This window comes from Grampus griseus (assembly GCF_964374135.1).
Source record: "Grampus griseus genome assembly, chromosome: 11".
Taxonomy (NCBI): Eukaryota; Metazoa; Chordata; class Mammalia; order Artiodactyla; family Delphinidae; genus Grampus; species Grampus griseus.
Genome location: NC_139005.1, coordinates 75,942,025 through 75,964,562, shown reverse-complemented (window position 1 = coordinate 75,964,562; position 22,538 = coordinate 75,942,025). Strand labels below are relative to the sequence as shown.

Here is a 22,538-nt window from a genome sequence, read left to right as displayed (position 1 = left end):
CACAGAAAAAACACAAAAGAACACACCAAAATAGTAACAATAATCACCCTGTAAGATGGAATTGTAAATTTGCCCTTTGCTAATTTTAGGAACTACTAAAAAAAGCAGTATGTGAAAATATAAATAAAAGTGATTCAAACTAGAAAAAGTTCCTCTTTATCAATCCCTCCCTTGCCCTCGGTTAAATCCCACTTGTGGTCTACAGAGATAACTTATTTGGTTCACATCTTTTACTCTGCATTTATACATATATACACACACACATATATGGTCGATCATCTTTTAAATGCACAATGAGATCATACGATATATACTGTTCTATGACATACTTTTTCCCCCTTCTATACAGAGATCTTTCCACGTTACACTCCTATACAATAGCAGGCATATACAATAACTACATTAAATGTTCTTCAATGAACATGTATTACTATAATATTTGAAAAAGTTTAAAACTTTTTAAACATTGGACTTCCCTGGTGGTCCAGTGGATAAGACTCCATGCTCCCAACGCAGGAGGCCAGAGTTCAATCCCTGGTCAGGGAACTTGATCCCGCATGCATGCCAAAACGAAGATCTGGCACAGCCAAAATAAATTAATAAATATAAAAGAAACAAACACTTTTTAAACATTAAAAAACTCACTTACTTTGAATTGGAAATAAATGTTTCAAGATAGTTCTGCTTGATATAGCCCATTTTACTGCTGCCAACGCCATGGTGAATCAAGATGCTTATCAGGTGGTATGAAAGATGATTTGAAGAGAAACTGCTTTTAAAATCTGCTTCTAAAAAAAAAAAAAAATTGCTTCTAGGTATACTATTTTCACCCCTGCATAAGAGATAAAGAAAAATCAGTGCTACCTATGATAAATTAAAGTGACACAATACACTGAACACTACAAAATAGGATCACTGCCGAGAACTACAGTTGCCTAACACAAAACTTTTAAACAACTTTCCATTTCCAGGCAATACAGTACAAAAAGCAACATCATCAAAATGTATAGTAAGATCAGAAACCCAAGAACTATGTCCATTACTATTTATCTTAAATGCAAACTTCTCAACACCTAGTGTAGTTCTTTCCATTCAATGAGTGCTCAGCCAATGTGTAATTACTCTTAGAAACAGTCACTCACACATGCTACACAGAGCATTCTCCTTTCATAAAGCAAATGTGTCGGTGTACAACCTCCCAGGTACCATACACAAGATTTTATTACATCTCTTAAAGGGGTATTCTGTTTCTGATTAAATGAAATATTAAACAAGAAGGCCTAGCCTTGGCTTATTAAATATTGACTTGGAGAAACACATATAAACACCCAAAATCCCAAATAAAATTTCACCCTTTTATATAAGCTTTTTAACTTTCCAAGGTCCTTCCACTACCATTCACTTTACTCTCATCCTAATCATAAGAGGCATCTTTATTTTGATTCATGAAGAAACTAAGGTACAAAATTTAACTAAATTGCTTCCAAGAACTTCAGAGTCAATCCCTTACAAACGGGAAAAGTTTGGGCAAGTCATTAACGAAGCATTCCACGGTAAAATGGGGGGAAACAACCCCAAGCTCCAGGTCTGTTGTGAATAAATGACATACATCACTTGTTTTCAATTGGCCTCGATGACTATTCCCCTCCCACCACCCCCGCACAGTGATAAAAGCTTATTTCATCAGTCTTAGTCGTTGAACTACGCAGGCTGATTCCTTGCACTGTCGGTACATTAGCACTGCCATCCCTGAGTACCTACAGTGTGCCTCCTACACTTTACGACCCATTTTCCTATACATTATATGCTCCTTCACAAGTCTGTGAAGTAGGCGTCTCCATTTAAAACACTAAGAAGCGAGGCTCCGAAAGCTCAAACGGTTTACCTGCCACTTTACTGCTGCTTAATAGGTACTATGGGTGTAACGCAAGCCCACAGCTTCTGACCACGAAATGAGAAACAAAACACTTGAGGGGACGTTAGGTCCCCTCTGTCCGAAACCCAGAGGTCACATTATTCACCCCAGAGAGAGAATTCAGAGGGTAAACCCCCTGGCCCGGAATTCAACGCTGGAGCAATAGCGGACTGCGGAGAGTCTGGGAGGGACTGAGGCTTGAGGAACAGGCTACCAGAACCAGACCCCACGGTAAGCGCGCAGCCACACGCCGGCCCTTCTGCAGGACGGACCGAGTCTGGTAATGCCAGAGGCTTTATCTTGCCGCAAACGACAGGCAGGAGACCTCGACAGCTGCCTATAAACATTCTGGGCTTGCCCAGCTCTTAGGGACTCCTAGACGGGAGAAGGAGAGGGAACTGGTTACATCAACTGCAACTCACCGCGAGCCCGCCATCTTACCTCAACCCGGGTCCTAAGAGACACCTCTCCACGCGCCTTCCTGGCTCGCGGGGCACTCTGGGAAATGTAGTCTCCGCGGGAAAGAGCCCCGGTTGCCGTGGGTAAGGCGGGGATCCACCCAACGTGCGCCCGCGTTTAGTTCCAGCAGTTTGCCTGCAGCTTTACCGGCGCTACCCAAGAAAACAAATTCACTGCCCCCACACATATCCTTAGAAAGTAACGAACGCTATTTTTTAAAGTTTATACTAATAATTAGAGCAACTTGAGATCCCTCCTTGCATGAGTTAGGTTTCCCAGGGGAAGAGGCATTTCAGAGAAGTACTGAAGCGGGGTGTGGTTGGATTTGACGTTTGAAATGGGGAAGCATGGGACAGGCTTCAACCTATGTTCTGAGAACTGTGCTAACCAGAACAGTTATTCATTATGGGAGGAGGACGTGCAGGATCCTGGACCTCGCCATGTATCTTAGAGGGAAGAAAAGGCCCCTGGGACTGGGCCCTTTCTGTTCTCATTGCCAGCAATGGTCTTCTCTCACTGCTTCTCATGACCACTGACTTAGTTTATGCAGCTCTTGCTCAAATATCATTTCAGAGAGGACCACATCATTAAAATAGCTTCACCCGCCCTTGTCCCATTGCCCTCCTTTATTTTTTTCATAACATTTACCATTATATGACATTATATTTTCATTTGTTTCCTTGTTTAATGTCTGTCTCTTATGCCAGAATTCAAGATCCATGAAGGCCAAGAGGGACAGGTATGTTCTATACGGTATACAAATCTAATATCTAGAACTGTGCTTGGCCTCATCGTAGGCCTCCAATATTTGTTGAATGAATAAAACAATTAAATAACACTGCATGTATTCAAGATAGTAGGTGATTGACTGATAAAGCCTAGTTTCACCTGGGAATTCCTTTCCTTCATGATCTGCAAAATTTCGGATTTATGTACATTTTTCTGAAAAGGATTCATAGCTTTTAACATGTAATCAAGGGGGTTAATCAATCTCTCAAAAATTTAAGGGCCATAGTCCTGAAGTAGTCCTTAATATCGAAAATAAGTGAATGTAAGTTCACTTACATTCACAGCATAAATTTGGACTGCTGTGATGTCTCTCTTCACTTCCCACAGAATATCAGGCTGGTTCTGCTGCTTATCTTTGCTCCTATGGAAGCTCACATTGAGGACCCATCTCTGTCCTTTCGAATCTTGTCCATCCTTCAAAGCCACCCCGTAGTCTTTCTGGACTATGCTGTAGGGAGAGACAGAGAGAAGAAACATACTTGAATGAACTATCAACTGGACTTGTCAAACATTCACTGTGCAAAGCAGAAGAGGGACGGATCAAAGATGATTCCACAGGACATGTCTTGATGGCTGTGAGTAGAGTGGGGACCACTGACCAACAGGGAGACTCAGTGCAGCCAGGAAAGGTTCACAAAGCTGAGACCAGGAAAGAAGCCAGCCATGTGCATGTGAAAGAGAGCAGAGACAGCTCTAGGCTGAGGGAACAATTTAAAAGTCTAAAAGGGGGTGGAAACAGCTTATCATATGCTGGAGTATGGTGTGGAGGAGAGCAGCAGGAGATGGGGTAAGGTGCAGGTCATGTTGGGCTTTATAGGCCTTGGTGGTAATAACATGGAATTAGGACACAGATTCATTTGTGTAGATGTTATTTTAATACAGTAGGGCAGGGCTTCCCTGGTGGCGCAGTGGTTGAGAGTACGCCTGCCGATGCAGGGGACACGGGTTCATGCCCTTGTCCGGGAAGGTCCCACATGCCGCGGAGCGGCTGGGCCCGTGAGCCATGGCTACTGGGCCTGCCCGTCTGGAGCCTGTGCTCCGCAAAGGGAGAGGCCACAACAGTGAGAGGACCGCGTACTGCAAAAAAAAAAAAAAAAAAAAAAAAAAAAAAAGCACTAACACAGGGAATTCCCTGGTGGGCCAGTGATTAGGACTCTGCACTTTCACTACTGTGGCCCCGGGTTCAGTCCCTGGCGGCGTGGGGTGGGGGGGACGAAGATCCAACAAGCTGCGCAGTGTGGCCAAAAAAAAAAGTGCTAACACAGATTTTAAAAACAAAACCCAAGAGATAATCACTGCTAATATTTTGATGTAAAACCTTTCACTTTTGTCTCTTCGTATATCTATATTATGATAATAGCTAACATTTATTGGACACATGATGTGTACTATTTTAAAGCCCTTGGCCAGTGATGGAGCTGAGATGTGAACCAGCCAGCCTGGTTCTCCTTCAGCCCCCCTCTCTTTCACACAAACACATTATATTTAGGTTTTCTTTTATTACAGTTAATATACATGTACAGATAAACATGCATGCACAATAGATTTTCTTTCTTAATATATCTTTTTTCCCACTTAACTGTGTATCATGAACATCTTTCCTCTGAATAGCTTAAATATTGTCAGTTTCAAACTGCAAGGCTCCTAGAGATCATCAGGACTTACTTTAGATTATTAAAGATCCTCACACTATAGTCTAAAGTTATTTCATTATTAGATGCTTTCCTGCGACTCCTAAATTTTAACTTTATTCTACTTTGTTCATTCATTCAACAACTATTTATTGAGCACTTATTAGATGTACCAAACACCAGAGCAACAGTTTATGTCTTCAGAGATTATACATCAAGTGGGGATGACAGATAGTTAATGTATAATTGTGTAATTAATTATTTTATTATCATTGTCCTGAGTGCTCAGAGGGAAAAAAATGCCGCGGAGCATATAACTAGTCTGTTGGTGTCTGACTAGTCTATTAGGGTTAGGAAAGGCTCCCCTGAGGATATGAATTTAAGCAGAAATCTGAAGGAAGGGTAGAAGTTATAAAGATGAAGAGTACAAGAGAGAACAGCCTGAGTGAGGGCCCTAAGGTAGGAAGTAATATGATTCTTACAAGAAACAAAAATAAGGTCAATGTGACTAGAATACAGAGTGCTAGCAAAAACAATGAGGCTGGTGACAAAGGCAGATCTACTTTATATTTTTAAGAACTATTTCACACTTGGCAGGTAATGCTTATAAAGGGCTTTCTGGGAGACCACATATATTTGAAACTTATCCAAAATAACAAGACCCCGTTTTTCTAGTATGCATTGAGTATTGTCCTTAAGAAGTGTTTGTTTTGCCTTGTGAAGATAAATTGCACACCTTTAATTACATTGATAAATAATCTCACCAGGAACTGTGAGAAATTTACAGCAGAAACTGTTATTCCCCTATAGCTATTTCTCCCTTTCTTCCATGTTAATAGAACCCCTAATCTTCTACTGAGTGTATGTCTACTCTGAATTAAAAAATCTACATTTCCCAGCCTCCCTTGCAAGCATAGATGTAGTCATGTGACTAAGTGCTGGCCAATGAAATGTAAGCAAATGTGTCTTGCAGCAGCTTTGCTCTCTTCCTTAAAGATAGCTGGTGGGCACTCTTTGCCCCTTACTCCATCCTTTCTCCAGGAGAGTGGATGTTATGGTCACTATCTTAGAACACTAGCATTTAGAGGGCCTAGACTTAGGAATGATGGAGTAGTCAGCTGGAAGGAGTCTGGGTTTTTGATAACTTTGTGGACCAGAGCTCCTAGTCCCTGCACTTCCTACTTAGGGATTTTTACAAGAGAGAAGTAAACTTTTATCTTGTTTAACTCAGTGTTACTTTGAGCCTCTTTTCTAATAGTGGAACCTAATCCTCACTGAAATGACAGAATGAAAATAGTTCAAATCACAAATGATTCAAGAAAAATATATCTAAAGGATTAGTACTGATTAAAATGTAAGGGCCTTGGACTTCCCTGGTTGCACAGTGGTTAAGAATCTGCCTGCCAATGCAGGGGACACGGGTTCAAGCCCTGGTCTGGGAAGATCCCACACGCTGCGGAGTAACTAAGCCCATGCACCACAACTACTGAGCCTGTGCTCTAGAGCCCATGAGCCACAACTACTGAACTCGTGTGCCACAACTACTGAAGCCCGAGTGCCTATAGCCTGTGCTCCACAACAAGAGAAGCCACTGCAATGAGAAGCCTGCACACCGCAACCAAGAGTCGCCCCTGGGCAGCAACAAAGACACAACATAGCCAAAAATAAATGAATAAATAAATAAATTTATTTTAAAAAAAGTTGTTTCCTGAAGATGGAAATTTCTTCTTAAAAAAATTTAAAAAATAAAATAAAATAAAATGTAAGGTCCTCCATAACACTGAACATAATACGGAGCACAAGTTATAAACGGCTTTTCCTTCAAAAGCTCTCTTATGAATGCTCCAAGTGGTTTTTACATTTATGTCTTCTCTACCCATAAGATCTTGGGCTTCCTGCATGTAGGTGAACCTTATTTTCCAACTATAGAGCTCACATGTATAGCATAATGTTAAGGAGGCAGTAGAGTGCAGAGGTTAACAAGTAGATTCTGAGAATCTCTGCCTAAATTTGAATCTTGATTCCATGACTTCCTAGCTATGATATTTGGAGAAATTTATTTTCTTAATATTTTTTAGTCTCAGTTTACTCTTCATAAAAGGGGGAATAATAATTATATTCCCTACTTTATAGAATTATTGGGTAAATAACAGAAGGTAAGTAAAATGCTTTGCAAAGTACCTGACATGTAGTAAGCACTCAATCAATACTAGCAATAATTGTATCTTGTAGGTGCTTAATAAATATTTGTATAATAAATTTTTATGAACATCTGACCCAAAGAGGTTACTTATTTCTTTGGCATTAAAATATATATTTTGACTGTCAGGAATAATCTACTGAATGTAATTAAAAATGAATAAATGGACTTAGTCTAAAATGGACAATAATTATTTCTAGCTTTAAGTTGGCATATCACTTAGTCTCAGAGGAAAGCAAATGACATACTCAAACTGGTATCATTCCAGGAGCAGTAGTGGTATAACCTGGGCTTAGTACCACTGGCTGTTCCTTCCAGGCCAGAAGGGACAAAGAGAGGGAGCAGTAACTGGATCCCAGGAGAGAATCCTGTAGTTGGCTACCTTGAGGAGAGCAGTCATCTGTTGAAGGGCGTAGCCAGCCTGAGGTGACCTTGCCAGGAGCAACCCAGGGTAATAATTAATCTGACTTCCCTATCCTTTCCTTCTCTAATCTCCTGCAAGGGCTTCTCATTGGCCCAAACCAAACAGAAACCAGAGGTGAAGGAACCCCCTCCATATAGTGTAGTCTATTCGAGTCTGCTTCCTGGGCAGAGAGCAGAGTGGACAAGATGAAGAGTGGATTTGGAGGAACAAAAGGGAGGTTCCTGGCACCATGTCAGAATAAGTGTCCTTAGGATGCCTTTGGTATTTTGACTGTAAAGCCAGAGATTGGTTTAGTAATCCAATTGGATGTTATTTAAATATAAACAGCCCATACTGATAGAAAGTGAAAAGAATTCTGAATAGCTTCCAGCAGTAAATACCTTTATTGAATATGTTGATAAATCAAATAAGTGAAACAGCTTGGGTAGGAGGTTAGAAACTCAAATCACACTGAAGATTTAGTAAAATGTATAACGTGAATTTAGGTGACATGGGTGGTGAGACCACTCCATTTGGAGAGTATGGACTGGAATTCCTATTGGCACAGCAACCATAAAAGAGGGCTCTGTTTCTCCTTTCAGGTCATATAGAAGAAGGTCCTGGAAGACTGCACTTCCAGACCTCACCCTCACAACCAACCTGGAAGGCACCCCAAACTGCTTGCGTAAGTTACCCCAGGTTACTTGGGGGTTACTTGTTTCCTTGGGTGTAAGTGACTTTTAGCTCCATAAAGATTTTGAATTAAATGTAGAAATGATGATGTAAATCAAACCCACCTAGTAATATTATTTTCCAGTTAGCATTGAGAATATAACACACAAACATGTGTATTCTATGTTTATATTTAAGTATTTAGAATATATAAGAGAATTTGGACTGTTAACTTTGCTGTTAGATAGCTTTTTGATTCTAATTTTTAAAAACTTTTTATTACAGAAAATTTCAAACACATACAAATTAGAAAGAAAAGTATAATAAACCACCATGTACCCCTCATTCAGCTTCAACAATTGTTAGCTTATGGGCAATTTTGTTTCATCTATACTCCCACCATTGGGAACTTCCCTGGTGGTGCAGTGGATAAGAATCCGCCTGCCAATGCAGGGGACATGGGGTCGAGCCCTGGTCCGGGAAGATCCCACATGCCGTAGAGCAACTAAGCCCGTGTGCCACAACTACGAAGGCCATGCTCTAGAGCCCGCGAGCCACAACTACTGAACCCGTGTGCCACAACTACTGAAGCCCGTGCGCCTATAGCCTGTGCTCCACAACAAGAGAAGCCACCGCAGTGAGAGGCACGCGCGCCGCAACCAACAGTAGACTCTGCTTGCCACAAGTAGAGAAAGCCCGCGTGCAGCAACAAAGACCCAACACAGCCAAAAATAAATAAATAAGTGAATTTATACTCCCACCATGTTCCTTCTCCTATATCATTTTGAAGCAAATTTCAAGTAGCCTATTATTTCATCTATAAATATCCCAGTAAGAAATGCTAAAAGATAAGGCCTCCTTTCTTCAAACATAACCACAATATTACACAACTTAAAAAAAAAGATGATGATTATTTAACATCATTAAATATCCAGTCAACATGCAACTTTCCAAATGGCTCATGAATGTCATATTTTCTATTTAGTTTGCTTGTTTGAATCAGATCCAAATTAGATCCACACCTTTCGTTTGCTTAATAACATTTTTAAGTCTCTTTAACTTATAAGTTCCTTCTCCATTTGTCTTTCTCTTTTTTCCTTGTACTTATTTGTTAAAGAAACCAGGTGTTTTTCCTGTAGAGATTCTGACAATCTGGGCTTTGCTGAGTACATTCTGGAGCAAACTTTAACATGTTCCTAAGTCCCTTGTGTTTTCTGTAAGTTGTGATTCCAATTTGAACTTGTCATTAGGTGACTGATTTAGGCTTATGATTCTGTGTTGAAGGGTGTGAAAGAATTATATTGTTTGGAAGCAGTATTACAATACTTAATAGAAGACTCACTGTATTAGAATTTTTTTCATTTATAAGAATTATTTAGGTGCTTGGGAATGTTTATCTCTCAAAATTGAAGGGCTGGAAAATAAAATTGAATATGTTAAATTTACAAGTGCAATTTAAAATGTTTAAACGTAGGTAATTTACTTTTATGAAAAATTCCCTTAAAAGAGTTTTATTTTAGTTGCTAGTCTTATAAACAGAATAATAAGATTTGTAAACTGAATTTGAAAGCTTAAGGAAAAACTAGACTTTACTGTCACTACAGTAAATTGAATGTTAATTAAAAACTAATCTGTGAAATATCTCCTTGTGCAGGAAAACTGCCTCAAAGACACCAAAAATACTCTTGTCAGCATAAAGATGTTTTTGCCCTCCTCTCTCAAAAATTATACTCAAACAACAATGAGAACAAGATGGGAAAGTCAAGAGATGCAGGAATGGCTCCTGACTTAGCAGAGCAGAGGAAAGTTAAGCATGCAGGTTGTACCAAGGCTCAAGTAATTGGTAGCACCATATATTCAGGAAGAGGGAGTGAGGAAGGGGCTGAAAACTGATGGAATATTTGAAGGTCAGTATAAGGTGCAGTTAGACCCAAGACTCCCATACACGCCAGCCCATCCTGGTCAGAAATGGGAATCTGAATCTGAGAAGCTGTAGACTCAGGAACACATACCTGGAGGAGGGTAAGGGAGAAGCGTCCAACAGGAAACTGACCAGGCAAGTCCCCGGGCTCCCTTCCTTGCCCACCTCCAGAATGCCAGCATCCTCTGGTCTGCAGCCTTCCCTGTGACCATATGAAACACCTGATGTCCTCCCAATAAATTCTGTATCTGTTAGTCCGAATCAGCTTCTATGCCTGCACCCAGGAACCCTGACTAAAATAACATTTCACACTTACCTTGTATTAATGTCATTAATATATATTTGCATCCATTCTCTCCCAGGGTAATTCCTTGTCTGGTTTGGCTCATCATTTTCCCTGCAGAAACTAATATTGTGCCTAGCACTTAGCAGGCTTTTACTAACTGTTTATTGAATAACTGAGTGAATAAAACCTTCCCTGTGTCTTACGTATACTCTTCACTGTATCTTTTGTGGTATCTCAATTACAGAACTTATCACATCAAATATATTAATTTGTTTAAATGTCTGTCTCCCCTATAAGAACATAAGTTCAAGATCAAAGATCCTATCTTGCTCATTCAAAAAAAACATCTCCTAGGGAAGGTCTAGTACATAATAGGTAGAGAATGAAGGAAGGCAGGAAGGAGGGGATATGTGCTAAGCATTATGTTACCGCTGGACACACAGCAAATAAGAATATGGGTGGATAAAAAGGCAACATGACATCAGTGACAAGGCAACAAGATGTGAAAATGATGATGTTAGAGAGAGAATATGTATGATGGATCACGGGATATTCAAAGCAACGATGAGATTGTCCATATTGCGGGCTGAGGTTGCCTTTGGGGAACTGGGATAGAAAGTAAGCAGTAGTTTAAGAAAATGTCAGGTGGTTTTGTGATTAGAAGGTGAGAAGAGTAAGTTTTCTAATTGGTGAATTTAAAATAATGAGCTGGGTCCTCTCAGCCTTGTCTCCTTCCCTCCTTTCTTTTTCTCCCCTCCCTCCCTTTTCCCTCTCTTTTCCTTTCTCCCTTCTATTTCTTTCTCTCCTTCTTCCTTCCTTCCTTTTTTTTTTTTTTTTTTAAAGCAGTCTGTCTTCTGCTCTCATGCATGCGCATCTGCTCTGTCTTGGCTTAAGGGGCCTGCAGTTGTCTGGCTGTGCTAAGTGACTGGGTGGCTGTGCTTGCAACTGGGGAGCTGGTGGGAGGACTATTAATAAGCCCAAATGACTGCCCACTTAGAACTGTTTTCTCCAATCAGCTTTATTGGTAATGAAGGCAACATTTTGGTCTCCATCTCTTTCAACTGGTTATAATTTCAGGAGTGGAAATTGGGTGTTATTTATTGGCCTCCTCAAAACCCAACAATCTGGAATACCGAACACGTGGGCCAACTTAAACTCCAACTATCTGGAATATCTAACACTTGGATCAAGAGAATTAGAACAGACAGGAGGAAAGATATGGGTATTGGGCCAAAAGGAATTAGAAAAACAGGAACAAGAAATGTAAGTCCACAAATATGTATAAAATAGATAACTAATAAGAACCTGCTGTATAAAAAATAAATAAAATAGGGCTTCCCTGGTGGTGCAGTGGTTGAGAGTCCGCCTGCTGATGCAGGGGACATGGGTTCGTGCCCCAGTCTGGGAGGATCCCACATGCCGTGGAGCAGCTGGGCCCGTGAGCCATGGCCGCTGGGCCTGCGCGTCCGGAGCCTGTGCTCCGCAATGGGAGAGGCCACACAGTGAGAGGCCCGCGTACCACAAGAAAATAAAATAAAATTTAAAAAATAAATAAAATAAAATTCAAAAATATATAAAAGAAATGTATAAGTCGAGGTTGCTCTTGGAACCGTTTTGTTTTCTTGATCAGATCAGATAATATGGGACAGTGACTCTCAAGCTTTGAACCCTTCAGTGGTGCGGGGGGTGGGGAGCTTGTTAAAATCACAGATGCATAGGGCCTGGGACTTGCATACGGAAGATCTTGGGTGGGGCTCCTGCAGCTGTATGTTTAACCAGCCTAGGAGGTGGTTAGCACTCCAAAGTTTGAAAACCTCTGCTTCAGAGTATATCAGATCCCAAATCATTGTACTCAGAAGCAAAACAAAGTTTTCAAAACATTTCTAATCACATTGGAAGCAGGTGGGCAGTTTTCTGCAGAAAGCAAGAGACACAAGTGAGAAGCATATGAGAAATCAGTAGGACTGGAGAGAGATTGGTGATGGTGGGGAGGAAGAAACGTGATGGGAGTGTACTGACAAGAAGCTTGGGCGGGGACAACAGGCGGGAAGAAGTGGGGGAACAGTTTAGGCTGGATAGGCTGAGTAAGCACTTCACAGGTGGAGTCACAGAGCGACTGGAGCCCAAGGACATGGAATGTAAACAGTTCTCTTGGGAACCTGAAAGGGTGACACACAGAGGCATGGGAAAGAGCCTTGCTTTCAGAGTTCCTGTTCCATCCAGGCTTCTGGCCAAGCCTTGAGTCACCATCCTCTGGAATCCTGTTTCCACTGGGAACTGGCACAAAGAGAGGAATACCCCCCTTCCTCTACCTTTATAGAAACATCGCAGAATCAGTGATGGGTTTTGCAGAATGCCTCCAGTGGTGCATGCACTTAAAGCTCTCTGTGGATGAGATAACATTCAAAAATGCTTTGTACAGCATGAAGCGCTAAACACAGGTCAGCCTTATTACTCCAGTTCTCTTGGGTGTCTTCTTTCCAGAGTCCTTCCACTTTGAGATAGTGCTCCTATGACCTGGATGACCCCGCTCAGATCCTTCTCATGGGCTGGCATTGTGTTGGTTAACCGTTTGTAAGTACTCAGCTATTTATGTTGAAGTCATGAATATGAGGCAGCAAGTATTTTTCAGTTTTTTTTTTCTTTTTAAAAATCAGTGTGCAGCCTTTTCATCCTCCCCACCCACTTCGAGTCAGTGTTCAGGAACCCTCTTCTCACAGATACTTCTGCTTGATAGCCCACGAAAGTTTTCCTATGCTGCAAGAAACAATATGGGTATTGCAAACAAATACATCTCCATGAAGACTATTGCTCATAATGGAAACAGGACCTCTATTAAAGGTGACTGATCTATCATTTTCCAAACTATTCTATTTTGTCTCTGCAAAGTATGAGAGAGTTTGTGAAAAAAGCTCTGTTGTCTTCCAGGAAGTCAAGTTGAAAAGTTTAGGGATGAACATAAACATCCTGTGTTTCGCTTATGGATCATGAATTTAAGGCAACCATTCTCCAACAGGTGTTTATCTTCATCCTGCACTCATGCATTCATTCCCTTGACCAGTACTTTTTGAGAGCTCTCATGTTGTAGGCCTTGAGCTAGCCCCCAGGGATCCAGGGGTGCCCAAGATGGAAGAGATCCATGGCTCTGAGGAGCTCAGGTATAAATGTCTTAAGACACTACCTGCAGGGTAAACAGTACTTATACATCTGCTATTATAGGGCCAAAGTAGTGAAACTGAAATATTTGTGGGTAGGGGGTGGGGAAGGAACAGGAGGCACTAAATATTATTCTGGGGAGTAAGATTTGCATAGATCAGGATTCCTCTAATTTCTTCAACACAGTGTTCTTGGGCCCTCTTTCTTATATTATAATGCAAAGGCACTTGGAGTTTGAGTCCTGAAGGAAGCAGAGCCTGGAAAAAAAATCATGGCCAAGAATGAGGCCTGATGAAGAGCCAAAAAAAGATTAGCCAGGGGACTTCCCTGGTGGCACAGTGGTTGAGAGTCTGCCTGCTGATGCAGGGGACACGGGTTCGTGCCCCGGTCCGGGAAGATCCTACATGCCGCGAAGCGGCTGGGCCCGTGAGCCATGGCCACTGAGCCTGCGCGTCCAGAGCCTGTGCTCCGCAACGGGAGAGGCCACAACAGTGAGAGGCCCGCGTACCGCAAAAAAAAAAAAAAGATTAACTAGCTAAGAGTTCTGCCTAGCACTGTTCAGTTTAGTGAAGCTATTTGGTCACTCTTATTTATTCCATACCATGGACGAGAATCTTTTGAATTTTGAGTGTATGATATAATTCTTTTTCTTTTTTTAAATTATTTTTTCTTTTTTTCCCCTTTAGTTGTATGATATCATTCTTGATCAGCATGTAAAGAGCATTGAACACCTTTTAGATTAGACTGTTGAAATTAGTGAATTGGATTATTTTATGTTTTGAATAGGTAACACATTCATATAGCTCAACATCCAAAAGGTACAAGAGTATAAAGTAAAAAGTCTGTTTTACCTCTATTCTTCAGCTGTCTAACATCTCTGCCTTGAAGGAATTAGTTTTGTGGATATCTTTATTTTAACCATATTTTATGGGTATAGTAAGTAGGATTCTTAACCAGCTTTCTAACCTGAGAATAAACCCTGCATCTCAGCCATGTGGCAACATGTCCTTCTAGAATATATCCTGTTCTACAGGACTTACATGAATCAGAAGTTCGGATTTTATTTTCCAGATGCGTATAGTGTGAGTTGTTCTCAAGGGGGAAAAGAATGGGAAAGGACATGGGAAAACTGGACAGGTACATGTAAAAGTATGAGATTAGATCACTCCCTAGCACCATACACAAAAATAAGCTCAAAATGGATTAAAGACCTAAATGTAAGGCCAGAAACTATCAAACTCTTAAGAGGAAAACATAGGCAGAACACTCTATGACATAAATCACAGCAAGATGCTTTCTGACCCACCTCCTAGAGTAATGGAAATAAAAACAAAAATAAACAAATGGGACCTAATGAAACTTCAAAGCTTTTGCACAGCAAAGAAACCATAAACAAGACCAAAAGACAACCCTCAGAATGGGAGAAAATATTTGCAAATGAAGCAACCGACAAAGGATTAATCTCCAAAATTTACAAGCAGCTCATGCAGCTCAATAACAAAAAAACAAACAACCCAATCCAAAAATGGGCAGAAGACCTAAATAGACATTTCTCCAAAGAAGATATACAGACTGCCAACAAACACATGAAAGAATGCTCAACATCATTAATCATTAGAGAAATGCAAATCAAAACTACAATGAGATACCATCTCACACCAGTCAGAATGGCCGTCATCAAAAAATCTAGAAACAATAAATGCTGGAGAGGGTGTGGAGAAAAGGGAACACTCTTGCACTGCCGGTGGCAATGTGAATTGGTTCAGCCACTATGGAGAACAGTATGGAGGTTCCTTAAAAAACTACAAATAGAACTACCATATGACCCAGCAATCCCACTACTGGGCACATACCCTGAGAAAACCATAATTCAAAAAGAGTCATGTACCAAAATGTTCATTGCAGCTCTATTTACAATAGCCCGGAGATGGAAACAACCTAAGTGCCCATCATCGGATGAATGGATAAAGAAGATGTGGCACATATATACAATGGAATATTACTCAGCCATAAAAAGAAACGAAATTGAGCTATTTGTAATGAGGTGGATAGACCTAGAGTCTGTCATACAGAGTGAAGTAAGTCAGAAAGAAAAAGACAAATACCATATGCTAACACATATATATGGAATTTAAGAAAAAAAAATGTCATGAAGAACCTAGGGGTAAGGCAGGAATAAAGGCGCAGACCTTCTAGAGAACGGACTTGAGGTTATGGGGAGGGGGAAGGGTGAGCTGTGACAGGGCGAGAGAGAGTCATGGACATATACACACTAACAAACGTAGTAAGGTAGATAGCTAGTGGGAAGCAGCCGCATGGCACAGGGATATTGGCTCGGTGCTTTGTGACAGCCTGGAGGGGTGGGATAGGGAGGGTGGGAGGGAGGGAGTCGCAAGAGGGAAGACATATGGGAACATATGTTTATGTATGACTGATTCACTTTGTTATAAAGCAGAAACTAACACACCATTGTAAAGCAATTATACCCCAATAAAGATGTTAAAAAAAAAAAAAGAATGGGAAAGGACATTAAAAATTATGTATTTATCTAAGAGAATTTCATGCCATGAAATGAATCTCTGCCAAACAAGGTTATACTGTCAAATTTTAAAAATCTGGTTTCCTAAAGAAAACTATACCTGGTTCTTATCAAGATTACAAAAATAATACCCCGTCTAAGTACTTAATATATATTGAAACTTCACAACAAGAACATGAAGTACATTTTATAGGTGAAAAAAACGAAGGTCAGACAAGTTAAGCAAATTCTAAGTTTTCAAATCCAGGCAGGGCTTCGGGGCCCTCACTCTTAATCTGCAGGATACTCACTATCTATTCCAATAGAGAATAGCCAAAAGAAGGCACATGGCAACAATTTTTGTTGTTTATTCAAAATCTTTTGTTCTCAAATTTTAGGATCTATCAAAATTACCCGTGATGTTTACATGCAGAGTCCCAGGCCTCAGCAATAAACTAGAATATTAGAATCTCTGGGAAGGGCTCCAGGAATGCTTATTTTAACCAGCATTGCAGGTGACTGTAAGCATGGTGGCTTGTAAGCATACTGTGATAAATATACCTGTGGCAGTTGGTGTTTTTCGAAGTTGGTCACAACTGTATCTTGTATCACACATACCCAGCTAGTTTCCAGAATCTTGGACTCTTCTTTCAAGAGAGGGGGTCCATGTCCCCTACTTTTCAAACTGGGTGGGCTTTTGTGATGAGTCAACCAATAGATTATGGTGGGAGTGATGCTACGTGACTTCCAAGGTTGGGTCAAAAAAGGTGACAGCTTCCACTTTTGCCTGCTAGAACACTCGTTCTTGGAACCCAGCCACCATGCAGTGAGGAAGCCCAAGTAGCTCCAGGGAGAGGCCCACTCGGAGAGGAACTAACAGTCTGTACCAACTTGCCTGCTATGTGAGCCATCCTAGAAGTGGTTCTGGTCCCAGTCAAGCTGCCCAGGCTGACACAGCATGGAGCAGAGATGTGTCTTTCCTGCCAAGCCCTGCCTAAATTGCAGATTCAAGAGCTAAACAAATGATTATTGTTCTTTTAAGCACTAAATTTGAGCTGAATTGTTATGCAAGAGCTAACTGGACTAGTACCCTTCTAACCCCATATTCCCTCTGCCTTTCTTTCTATCAGGGCGGGTTCCAGACCCTCTCTAAAATATTCTGGAATTATCTTTCTCCAATGTCATTTACTTTCCCAAATTCTTCTAAATACAGAAGAACCACTCATTTCAGACTTCTGGTTATTTGAAGTTCTCATTATTGCCTCTGAGTCTTGGTTTCTCATCTAAAAAGCAACAGTAATAAGAAAGCCTACCTTATATACTTTATCATTAAATGAGATAATCCATGTAATTATTTAGCATCGTGCTAATGATAATGTTTTCTCTTATTACTCTTACTAGGTTTCTTGCATTCATATTCTCCATTTCTTTAATGCCCTTTTTTTTTTTTTTCTTATAGCTCAATGCCATTTCACAGTCTTTTTTCTAGGCCTGGCATGCTCCCCCAACCAGGTCAGTTAGATTCTTACTCATCCTTTAGGATGCCACTTCTCATTTGAGAAGCCTTCTCTGACTTCTCAAGCAATTAATGCCTCTCTTGTGCTCAAATAGCACCTTGGAGGAATCTCTATTATGGCCCTTAACACACTGGATTGTAATTATTGTTCACTAGTCTCTCTTCTCCGATGGACTCTAAGTTCCTGGAAGGCAGGGTCAGCCTCTTTTTTGTTTTGAGTTTTGGCCACCTGGCGCGGATTGCGGGATCTTAATACCCCGACCAGCGATTGGACCCGGCCGCAGCAATGAAAGCCCCGAGACCTAACCACTTGACCGCCAGGGAATTCCCTAGGGTCAGCCTCTTTGTATTCTCATCCACTAACATAGCATCTGGCACATCTTTATTCACCATCTACTGTCTATGCTACTGTGCTAGGAAACACCGTGGCTAAGGAGTTAAGGGGTCCACGTTTTGGCAGACCTGCGTGGGAACAAAACAGCTCCATTTCCCTCATAACCTTGGAAAGAGTGAATGTCTCCGAGCCTCATTTGTAAAGTGGAGGAAGCACTTTAAGATTGCTATGACGATAAAGTAAAATAATTCTCGCAAAAAGCCCATTACAGAGCAAGCAATCAATCATTAGGATGTTAGGAAATGCCTTCCCCAACAATCCCATTTCCGGGCACCCTCACTCTAATCCTCCTTTAGGGCCCCGCACTCTAAAGGTAATCCCTCTTTTAGGGATTACGCTGGGATCTCTAATCCTCTCCTGGGTCATTCCTCCAGCTCTCCAATCCGCGAGTCAACCACTAGTGCCAGGCGTTCAGAGGCCATTCTTCTTCCCCGCCCCCCAACTCTCTCCAAACCCTTTTAGCTTTTCCTGGTCTAAGGGGTGTGTCAAAGACACCCAATTTATGCGAAATTTAAACATCAAAATTCTGGCTAGGCTTTTCCTGGATAACTTTCGAGACCCACAGTTGGGAGCTTTGCTACTGACTTTCGGTCTTCCCCTACTTGTGAGGAAGGAGCTCGCGGATCAACTTGACCTCAGTCGTTCGGCCAGCGCCAGCCCCGACCGCGCACCCTGCAGTAGCGTTGAATGAACGAACGAACGAACGGGCTACCTCTACGGCCAGGCCTCTGTTACGTCGCCCATTGGCGCGGGTGTGGCCGCGGATAAGAGGCCTGCTGGTCGCAGACCACTCAGTCCCACCAGCGCGCACCAGGACCGGCCACTAGCGACGGGGCTCTGTGGGGCTCCACGCCGCCCCGCACTACCTCTCCCAAATCCCTGCCCCGCCGCGGCGCGTCACTTCCGCCACCCCCAGGCCGCGGCTGGGGCGGGGAGCGCGGGGGAGGGGGCCAGGTCCGAGGGAAGTCCGCCCGCGCCCGAGCAGGGACTACATTTCCCGGGGGGCCTCGGCGCGGCAGCGGCGGGCGCGGCAACGTTCCCCGGAAGTGGAGCCCGGGACTTCCACTCGTGCGTGAGGCGAGCGGAGCCGGAGACGAGACCAGAGGCTGAACTCGGGATCTGACAAGATGGCCGGGCTGCCCCGCAGGATTATCAAGGTAACCGCCCGGGCCTGCTTCCGGCTACCCGCTCTGCTCTTGCCCTCTCGGCGGACCGGGCGGAGCGGTCCCTCGCTTCCTCCGGCCCGCGGCCCGCGCTGGGAGGCCCGAGGCAGCGCGGAGAGGGTCTGGCCGCGGCGGCGAGGGAAGTCGGGCGCTGGGGAGGGGGCGCCGGGGAGACTTCCGGCCGCAGTGGGGCAGCCCGGCAGCGGGGATCGGGGGCTCCCAGGCGGTCGGCCCGCGAGCGCGGAAGGCCTGGCCCGCGCCCTGGCAGAGGGTGGGGCCGCGGACTTGCGGGGCTCTGGTCTTGGGAGCGGGCCTCCGCGGTCTCTAAGACCACCCCCGAGCGGAGGCCGCGGGCGCGCGGGAATCGCGGCGGGGCCCGGACTCCAGGCGGGGGTTGTGGCCCGACATGGTCCCTCGGCCTCGGATCCGTGTCTCGGCCCGGGCGGGAGCGCGGGGGTGCGGCAGCTGCAGGTTTAGAATGAATGAACCGGGAGGGTGAGGCCGGGCGGGGCCCTGTGCCACGGGAGGCGGCTCCGGGAGGGCCGCGCATCCTGCAGCCGCCGGCACATGCTCGCCCCTGGCTGCCGGGGTTCGGGGGACGTGGGGGCTCCGCGCCCCGCCACTCTCGCTTCCGTGATCTCCTCTTTAAATGCGTTTCCGCTCGTTATCTTCGCGAAGTGAGTTTACTCTAGTTGGCAAACTCTTTTAGGACTGTTTCTGTTTAGAGGAAATAGTTCTAACACGAGACCGAGCGGGGATTGGGGGAGGGGGTGCAGTACAGGTATGGGGGACTTTGTGAAACCTTTTGCCTCTCGATTTTGTGCGCTTTAAATTATCAATACCGTTTTTTAGCTCTTCATGAATATGTTCTTTGACAAGTATCAATGGAACCATGAAAAATTCATCTTGGTTTTGTAAACTCTTTACATAAATATCAAGTCCTCAGACGTGAAATGTTTATTGCAGTCCACGAAGACAAAACCTTTAGGTTTTTTTGGTCAGTTTTAGTGAAGGAAATTAGTTGAACCTCTGTGTTGCTCAGTATGCGAGTTAAAGTGTCTAAATTGCAGCATCATTTTGTTTGCTGTAACTCTGAACGTGTATTTAATCTAGTTTGTCCTTTAAGTTTGGGGGGAGATGCATGCTAAGTGATTGAAGGATGGTGTATTGTGTAGTGCGATTGCAATGAAATATATCTGAGATGGGGGTGTCTCTGACCTAAAGGTGCTTAATTTAGAGAAATAAGACGTGTTTTGTAAAGTAGCAAGTTTTAGCAAGTGGAGAAGTAGAACAGATTGCCATTGTGCGCTGGAGTCTAATGATGTGAACCTTCATAGTGTTGTGTAAAACAAAATCTTAATTTGTTGTGTTAAAGATTTGTCTTCGACTCCGTCCAAGGCAGTTTAATGGCTGTGTGTTGGAGGGTACTTAACAATGTGGTTGTAATACAATCACATGGCCCCAGTGGTCATGTTTATTGAGGCCCCACTTGAAAATGAGGGGTGGAAGATAGAGCTGTGTACATCAGATATCCTTGGATTTTTATTTACTGTTATTCAGGTTATCGACTAAGTACCTAGTACACATTGACATTCAAGATAATTCTCCAAAATACATAATGAATGAAAGACTTTACATATTTTTTTCATTTTTGCTTAATGCTGGAGATATTCTGCAATAATATGAAAGTCTTAGATGGAAAAATAAATTCTGTGGGACCTTGTGTATAAACTTATAGATATGACTTGAAGCAATAAGTTGAAGTCCTCATAATTCAGTTCATTTGGCATACAATAATTTAGTTTACACCAGGCTTTTGCATTTTGCTATTTAAAACAAGACAGTGATAAGTCATATATACTCTTAATTTAAAGTCTTGTTGATAACATCTCTCTAATGAAAGGTCCCTTGGTTTGGGTATTATCTTGTAAGAGTTCGGTGGTTTTACTTTAATGCCATTTATAGCAAAAAGAACTGTTTTCTCCAATCCCTAGGAAGGATTAAAAGATTATACTATTTTCTTTATAGTGCCCATGCTTATATTATGTAGGCTTTTTCATAATCTGTGAAAATGTTTATTTTTTATATCAGAATTTAAAAAAAGAAGCTTGTCTCTTCTGTGTCAACTACAATACAAGGTTCTGTGTGGAATATAATGGTGGCAGTGGAATATAATGGGGTAGCACTACTGTCCTGAATGATGGGAATGTACCATCTCTCATTGGACAGTGTGATGCTTTCTACCTCAAAATGGGCATTATTTACATTTGCAAAATTCTTCAACCACTTGGTACTTGCAGAAGTCTTGTGAAGTAGACAATACATTATATAGGCTAGAAACCCATTCAAAGGACTTTCCTAGGGTCTTAAAACTGGCAGGAGGCAGAACTTGGATCTTGACCCAGTGTGACCTTCCCCTGCCCCTTGTTATTATGAAATGACGTAATATATGTCAAAGTACCTTAACAACTGTAACCATACACATAAAGATGATTTTTTGAATTACTATTCACCCAGTTGCTGTCCCACTCAGATTCCCATTTCTAATCCAGTAGCAAATTCTGTGGGCTCTATTTTTCAAATTATATCCTGAATCAGACACATTTCCCTATCTCTCTGAAACCACTGTTCAGTTCCATCATTTGTTACCTGGCCTACTGTATTGATCTCCTTTTAAACAGCAGCTAGTGTTACTTTTAAAAACATAGATCTTGTTACTTCCCTGCTCAGAACTCCACAGAGGTTCTGCAGCACACTTAAAATCTTGACTTTTTTTCTCTCCTAGCTACAAGGCCCTCCATCCATCTGGGATCTGCCTACCTCTGAGATCATCTCCCACACTTCTCCCCTTGGGTCACTCCATTGCAGCCACACTGTTGCTCTGCTGTACCCTGAACAATAAGAGGCTACGCGTGTTCCTTCACAGGGCTTTCCTCCTGTTTATTGCGTTGCTTGCTTTGTCATAATGTTCAGTTCTTGGCTCACATGTCATATTCTCAGAGAGGATTACCTTAACTGTCCTAAAACACAGTCCTCCCTCCTCCCCCATGGTTGCTCTTTAGCCCCTATTTCGTCTCTTCTGTATAGCACATATCATTACTCAAAGTTATATTATTTACTGTTTATCTCTACTCCCACTAAAGCTCCATGAAAGCAGGAATTCTTGGATGACTTGGGCATTGTTGAAATGCCTAGAACACATAACCTGCAAATCTAATGTCTCGGCTCTGAAATACTGATTGAATGAATGAATGAGCTTCAGTCTCTTTGAAAGAAAGTTTCAGGAGAGTTATTCTATATAATTTGACATTGTTACTGCTCAGTAGATTCTATCTGAATCTGTGCCTGAGCTAAAAGTTTCTAATTCTACCCATAAATTCATTAAAAACAAAACAAATCAATCTTTTATTTTGTTGACTGGGAAATACATAGAGCACCTTTGAAAGGTTCTAAAGGGTACATAGAGGAAAATTAAGACTCATCTGTCCTTCAGCATTCCAGTTTCCCTCCCCAGA

At 42.4% G+C, this 22,538-nt stretch overlaps 2 protein-coding genes across 6 annotated transcripts in view; one reads left to right on the top strand and one right to left on the bottom strand.

The window, feature by feature from the left end:
* The window catches only part of MRPL42 (mitochondrial ribosomal protein L42), a 43,648-nt gene extending 24,937 nt beyond the window's left edge, over positions 1-18,711 (bottom strand). For 2 of the 5 annotated variants that reach the window (XM_082665902.1, XM_082665906.1), the window contains exons 1-2: positions 2,357-2,407; positions 650-788 (exon numbers count right to left, since the gene is read on the bottom strand). In XM_082665902.1, the coding sequence (XP_082522028.1) occupies positions 650-719 (70 nt within the window). In that variant the 5' untranslated portion in view covers positions 720-788; positions 2,357-2,407. Of the gene's footprint in view, positions 1-649; positions 789-2,187; positions 2,211-2,337; positions 2,408-3,439; positions 3,612-18,572 lie in introns of those variants that run through there. The other 3 variants (XM_082665904.1, XM_082665903.1, XM_082665905.1) reach the window with 3 other exon arrangements.
* Positions 18,712-18,877: 166 nt separating this feature from the next.
* Positions 18,878-22,538, top strand: part of UBE2N (ubiquitin conjugating enzyme E2 N) — a 41,295-nt gene continuing 37,634 nt past the window's right edge. The window contains exon 1 of the mRNA XM_082665053.1: positions 18,878-19,017. Coding sequence (XP_082521179.1) covers positions 18,988-19,017 — 30 coding nt within the window. The 5' untranslated portion in view covers positions 18,878-18,987. The remainder of the gene's footprint in view (positions 19,018-22,538) is intronic.